Below are 7,342 nucleotides of genomic sequence, written 5' to 3'. Positions count from 1 at the left end.
TTTCTCATGTTAACATATTAGTGGGTTCATGTGGTTCCGCTCATCTGTACATCCTGTAATCTTGCTTATTAAGACAATAGTGATTCCGCTTTTGTGTACACTTAGTGATTCCGCTTTTGTGTACATGAGATGCTTTCGCCCAAAGTGCTAAGTGATTTCGCCCTTAGTGTCAATGTGTTTTCGTTCTTATGTTAATTCTGATTTCGCTCATTATGCACTTAGGGTTTTCAATTGAAAATTTTGTAATCACTTGTAAATTTTTGAAATTTTTCTAAGTAATTCTGATTCAGTGTATGTGATGATGATGTGCAGGGTTCCATTGTCGTTTTTGATCCTCTTCACAATAGTTGTTGTGATTTGGATATTCAGAAAAATCCAGAGTTGGTAAAGTTCAGTGGTATATTGGAGTTCATGGGTCGTATTCCCATACAGAAAGCGCTTACTGATCAACGACCACTGTACAAATCTCACATAGAACGCTTCTGGAAAAATGCAAGTTACAATGATCAGAAAAAAGTAATTTCATCAATTGTTGAAGTGCATGGCAAGATGGAGAAAATTCTAGTCACTGAAGCGCTTATCCGTGAAGTTGTTAACTTTCCAGATGAGGCAGAGTCGCCAACGAGATTTCCAGAAAGAATGGTGAAAGGCTGTATGCTAAGAATGGGTTATCAAGGAGCTTTGAATGCTGGGAACTATTTAAAGTCGAAGTTTCAGAATCCATACAAGTTCCTGATTCACTGTGTATTGATGTCTTTGAGCCATACGAAAGGAGGTTATGATGCGATGCGAGACTATCAAATGAAAGTGGTTACGACGTTAGTGTTGAACAAAAAGTACAATTTCTCACACATTGTATTTCATTATATGGCTGAGAATATCAAGACAGATAGCAAGAGTTAGATGTATCCGAGGTTCGTGCAGATGTTGATTGATCACGCTTATCCTGAGATTGACAGAAACATAAAGAATGACTTGTTGAAACAATCACACATGAGCAATGATACGCTTAAACAGCTTGTGAGATACCACCCGAATCACCCAGAACCGACAGTTGGTGCTGAATTCTTTGGTTTCATAAAAGATGCAAACTATGTTGACCCAGATCCAGTTGATCATCAGAACTGGAGAAATGAAGCTGAAATGAAAGAGGCAGTGTATGCTGAAGAGCTGAAGATTCTTAAAGATTTCAAAAACACCAAGAATGAGTGGTATGTGAAAGAAACAGGGAGAAGACGTAGAAAGGCCACTCCTATTGTTCAAAAGGTTGAGAGATCTTCTTCACAACCAAAGAAGAAGCAAAAGAAAGCTGCTAAAACGTCTTTGATCGATGAGCCTGAAGAAGATGAAACCGTGGTAGCTGCGGAGGAAGATCCATTTAACGTTGATGAACATATGTTGTTTGATACTGATGTCTTAGAGACAGGGCCAACAGTGGTTGCTGAAGTTGATCAAGTTGTGAATGTTGAAGCTCAGAAAGGGAAAGATAAAGTTGTTGATGACATTGAGGAAGATGATGTGGATAAAGACACTACAAGCTCCTCAAGTTCTTCAGAAGAGGAAGTTGATGAAACCGAACGTTTACGAAAAGTTTAGGAAGCAATAGAACAAGAGAAGTTATTGAGAAAGAGAAAGAGATAGGAAAAGGACAATGATGATCCTTCTCCAGAACATGTCTCCGAATCACAATCTCCTCCAGGTGGTAGAAAGAAAGCTGGAGCTCGTAAGAAAGTCATATCTCCAAAGATCAGAAAGGTTACGCCAAAGATATCAAAGCCAAAGATTGTGCTAAAGAAGAAACAAACCAAGGAAACCAGGAAACCACCAACACCTTTACATGAACAAACACCACCACAATCACCAATCCAATCACCACCCCGACAACCTACACCACCACAACATTCTTCCCCACCAAAACAACCAACACCACCAAGACATCTGTCACCACTACATCTTTCACCACCACCACAACAAACACTATTCACCTCACAAGAAATCTTTCAAACACCTCCACTCACCCAAGGTCAACTAACACCTGGTTCTGCGGGGTTTCGAAATTTTCCAAATATTCCTTCGAATTTGAATGTGAGCCTTGATGATGTAGGAGATTTTGATTTCGCAAACACCTCACAAGTAAAGAATGTTGAAAAGAAGGTTGATGAAGTGATTGCTGAGAACAAGAAGCTAGCCACTGAAAACAAGAAAGTTATATGTCGTGAAAGAATTCTAGAAATGCGTGTGAAGAGGTTGGAGAATGATAACAAAGAGTTGGTGAAAAAGATTGATTCTGATCAGTCAGAGATAGACATCTTGAAGGTGAGAGTTGCTGAGCTTGAGGAAGAAAAAGCTCGTCGAGATGAGCAAAATGAATACTTTAAGTTGAAGAACAAAGAGCTTGAAGCAGCTAAAGCGTTCAGAGACCACGAGTTCTACATGTTGAATATAGTAGTTGAAAGCATGCTCGGAATGTCTGTAGAGCAAAAGTTTGAAGAGCTGCAAGTTGAAGAGCTCAGAGCAGAACGTCAAGCTAAAATTGATGAGCAGGTGAAAGACAAGGGCATAGGCATTGGAAGTAGTTCTGCAGTGACTGAGAGATCGATTGTTCCTTCAATGGTTGTTGAAAATCCCGAGCCTATCTCTGCTGTTTCTGGTCTTTTTGAGGATTATACTCCTCTGGATGAGTTGATTGGAGATAGTGATGAAGAAGATGAAGATGAGGAGGATGACGAGGAAGATGAAAAAGATGAGAAAGTATATTCTGCGAGCAGTCATGGTTCTGACAACGATGACGATGATGCTCAGGGTGGTACATGGTTGAAAGTTACTGAGGCTTCCACTGAGAAGAATGTTGATGATTTGATGAACGATTCTGTGAACGAAGAATAAGGGGGAGAGTGACAGACAGGGGGAGTCAGGTGATGCACAGAATGTTCAACAAGCTCAGAAGTTGATTCTGAGATTGGATACTTATCATGAAGAAGGAGAGCATTTCCATACTTACACGTTGGAAGCAATTAAAGAAATGACTCGCTTAGTGAATCCTGACTTTAAATTCGATTTTGAAGAAGAAATGAAAGCCAAGTTTGAAGAAGAGTTGAATGCCTTTGACATAAATCAGCAGCCTGAGTATGAATATCGATATGTTGAAGAGGCTGACTTGTATGATAGAGTTGAAGTGGAAGACTGGACAGATGATGAAAGCGTTAATGAAGATACTTCACAGTTGCCAACGTTGATGGAATTCCTTACTGAGGAGAATCGTGATGAGCTGCGAAGAAAAGTTGCTGAAATTTTGAAAGATAAAAACTTTGATGGCACTCAAAAAGATATAGAAAAGGAAGAACGAAAGAAATGGTTCAAAGAAAGTCACGAGAGGAAGTTCAAACGACCTTTGAAGTATTATCAACGTGATCGAAGCGTATCTCTCGGTGACATTATTAGCTGGGGTTTTCTGCCTCAAGTTAATGTGTATGCTATTAGGAGGGAATGCGGAGTTCAGTATTTTGAAAAGTTACATGATATTATGTCACTTCCATGGTGGGATGTGGATGAGTTGTCAAAGGTTAGAACTTTGGGATATACTGTCAGGAAGAATGACATTGCTATGTGGGGATTGATAAAGTTCGAGGCTTTGAGAGACTTCAAACACTGGAAGCCACACTATCCGAAGAGAGTTACAATAAGAGATCCAGTGACAGGTATTGAAGAGACGATACTGAATGTGAAAAAGCCTAAAACGATGAAGACTATACTAGTGCCACCAATGGAGCAAGAGTTTTACAAAGGCTTCATGGGCTGGGTTTATAGTTGTATTACTACTAAAGCAGTGATTACTTACAGAGCAGGTGGAGAATTGAGAGAGATTCATGTATATGATCCTATGTGGCTTGTGAATTGTTCTGCAAAGGATATCGAATGTCTTTTCATAAACAAGATCATTATCAGCCAGAGGACAGAGAGCAGGACATGCAATTTCAGCGAGTTGCAACCCTTTGCTTTCAGAAAAGTATCAACTCTGAAAGTAAATGGAAGTCTTCATGGTGGTCGCTCGAGGAGAAAGTCAAAAGGAAAGCTGCTCGTGAATGTCAAAAGCTTGATGAGAACAGAGGCAAATGGATGCATATTTAAGCTGAAGAGGATAAGAAGAGAAAGAAAGAGAACGACATGATAAGGAACACTCTTAGGAGAAAGCCTAAGCAGCATGAAGAAAAGTTCAAGTCGTTGTGAAGACCCAAAGACCTAGACTGAAGTCTGCGGCTATATCCAAGGGGGAGTTTGTTGTGCACAAATGTCTAAAGCCTGCGTCTTAGTCTTAGTTGATCAATGTATAGGGTCTAGATGTGTTAATTATGTAATGTATAGGGTGTTGAAGTGTAAATGTTTGGTTTTCATGTCATGATTTCGCTTTTATGAACATGTGTCATATTAGCGAAATCCCAACTAGCTGATTTCGCTCATATGGACATGTCATATAAGCGAAACCCCCACCCCTATAAATAGTTGTGTTGTTTTCTCATTTTGCACGTTCATGTCTCCCGTGTAGCTGAACTGCTGCTCGTGTATTTTGTGAAGAGTTAATGAGAAAACTGTTTTAAAGTGAATCATTTCTGCTTTGATTCATGCCGATTTTGTATTTCCGCTGCATTTTCGGTAGTTGCTAGCTCTGATTGATTCAAACGACTGTCAAATATGGTCCTACAAAATCTGTTCCCACTTCCACTGGGGTATTTCAGGTTGTTGCAAGAGGCCTGAAGGCTTTTGGTATTCGACCTTTACCTTGGCGCAAGTTAAACATTTGCTAACATATATCGCAACATCGCCTTTCATCCTTGGCCACCAATAGAAATCCTTAAGATCTTGGTACATTTTATCCGCTCCTGGGTGAATCGAGTATCGAGATTTGTGAGCTTCATCAAAGATAACCTTCCTCAAACCACCAAACAAAGGAACCCAAATTCGTTTCATGAAGCATAAAGTTCCTTCCCCATTCGGCACCAACTGCTTCTCCATCCCATGGAGATAATCATCCTCAATATTCCTTTCTTTAAGAGCTTCTCTCTGCGCGACACGAATGCGCAATGAGAGGTCCGTTTGTATGATCATTTCCAAAGCCCTAACCCTTATGGGCTTGATCCTTTCCTTTCGACTCATGGCGTCGGCGACCACAATCTCCTTCCCTAGGTGATACTTGATTTCACAATCATAGTCGTTCAATAGTTCAACCCAGCATCTTTGCCTCATGTTAAGCTCCTTTTGGTTAAATATGTGCTATAGGCTCTGGTGATCAGTATAGATTCTACATCGCGTGAAATATAAGTAATGTCGCCAGATCTTTAACGTAAATACCACCGCGCCTAACTCCAAGTCATGCGTGGTATAATTTTTCTCGTGGACCTTTAACTGGCGAGAGGCATTTGCTATAACCTTTTGCCGCTGCATCAACACACAGCCTAAACCTTGGCGTGAAGCATCGCAATATACAACGAAGTCGTCCGTGCCTTCTGGTAGTGATAAGATTGGTGCGTCACAAAGCTTGTTTTTCAACAGCTGAAATGCTTCTTCCTGTTTGTCTCCCCAATCAAACTTCTTGTCTTTCTGAGTAAGGGAGGTCAAAGGTTGAGCGATTTTCGAGAAACCCTCAATGAACCTTCGATAATAACCAGCCAAACCTAAGAACTGTCGAATCTCGGTTGGCGTCTTTGGAGTCTCCCAGTTCTTTATCGCTTCGATCTTTGTGGGATCCACATGAATTCCATCTCCATTAACCACATGACCCAGAAACTGAACTTCGCGTAACCAGAACTCGCACTTCGAGAACTTTGCGTACAACTTCTCCTTTTTAAGTAGCTCTAAAATAGCTCTTAAATGTTGTTCGTCCTCATCCTTCGTCTTCGAGTAGATCAAGATGTCATCAATAAACACAATCACGAACTTGTCGAGGTACGGCTTACAATCTCTGTTCATCAAATCCATGAATACAGCTGGAGAGTTTATCAGACCAAACGGCATAACCAGGAACTCGTTATGTCCATAAAGAGTCCTTAAAGCTGTCTTGGGAATACTTTCCTCTTGTATTCTCAACTTGTGATAACCTGATCGAAGATCGATCTTTGAGAAGAAACTTGAACCTTGCAACTAATCGAATAGGTCATCAATTCTTGGTAGAGGGTATCTATTCTTAATTATCAGCTTGTCCAGCTCCCGCTAGTCGATACACATGCGAAAACTACCATCTTTCTTCTTAACAAACAAAAGTGGAGCTCCCTAAGGCGAGAAGCTTGGTCGGATAAATCCTTTGTCTAACAGCTCATGAAGTTGTGTTGGCAACTCCTGCATCTCCGAAGGCGCATGTCGATAGGGTGCCTTAGCCACAGGCGCGACATCTGGAACTAAGTCAATGTGAAACTCGACTTGTTTTTGAGGTGGCAATCCTGGCAAGTCTTGTTGAAAGACTTCAGGATATTCCTTTACGACTGGAATGTCTTCGATCTTTAGTTCAGTGGCTCCCTTATCAACGATATGTGCCAAGAAGGCAACACATCCCTTCTTCAAACACTTCAGAGCTTTTAGGCAGCTAATGATCCTCAGAGGCATATCCCGCTTCTCTCCGTGTACTACAATCGTTTCTTCATCCGCCATTGGGATGTGAATGGTCTTCTTGTGACAAACAATCTCGGCTTTGTTGCTTGACAACCAATCCATCCCTACTACCACGTCAAAGCTTCTCAACTCGACCGGTAGTAGATCAAGCGTAAATTCATGTCCTCCCAGTTCTATCACGCATCCTCTGATGACTTCATTCGTTTCAACTAGTTTCCCATTAGCCAGTTCGATTGAGTACGGAATGTCTAACTTACTAGCAGTTAACCCAAGCATATTCTTAAATTATAATGATACAAAGCTATAGTCGGCACCAGTGTCAAATAGAACAAATGCAAACTGTTGATTTATAGGGAACGTACCAGTGACAACATTCAGGTCCTGGCATGCTTCCCTTGCTCCAATGTTAAAGACTCTGCCTTGCACTTGATTCAGTTTTAGGCATTCCCTTATAAAGTACCCCAGGTCCCCATAGTTGAAACATCCTGGTCCTTGACCATTCCCATGTCCATTTCTGCCTCGATTTCCGTTTGCTCCCCGGTTACCAGCTTGATTCCCAACATTTCCACGGTTTCCATTCCCGCCTTTTCCTCCCTGTTGGCGGTTCCCATTCCCATTTCCATGACCTCGCTGATTTCCACGACCAACACCGGTACCAACCCAGCATGTTTCCTTTGAATGGCCAGTCTTCCCGTAAGACTCGCATTTCATGAGTCTGCACGGGCCGGGATGATGGTACTGG

At 41.3% G+C, this 7,342-nt stretch overlaps 1 protein-coding gene across 1 annotated transcript; it reads left to right on the top strand.

The window, feature by feature from the left end:
* The first annotated feature begins 993 nt into the window (after window positions 1-993).
* LOC110906595 (glutamic acid-rich protein-like) lies at window positions 994-2,886 on the top strand. The gene is made up of 2 exons (XM_035982943.1): window positions 994-1,579; window positions 1,670-2,886. The coding sequence occupies exons 1-2, from the start codon at window positions 994-996 to the stop codon at window positions 2,884-2,886; spliced, it is 1,803 nt and encodes a 600-aa protein (XP_035838836.1).
* The last annotated feature ends 4,456 nt before the right edge of the window (window positions 2,887-7,342 follow it).

This window comes from Helianthus annuus, chromosome 14 (assembly GCF_002127325.2).
Source record: "Helianthus annuus cultivar XRQ/B chromosome 14, HanXRQr2.0-SUNRISE, whole genome shotgun sequence".
NCBI classification, from domain to species: Eukaryota; Viridiplantae; Streptophyta; class Magnoliopsida; order Asterales; family Asteraceae; genus Helianthus; species Helianthus annuus.
This window is presented reverse-complemented; position numbering and strand designations above follow the sequence as displayed.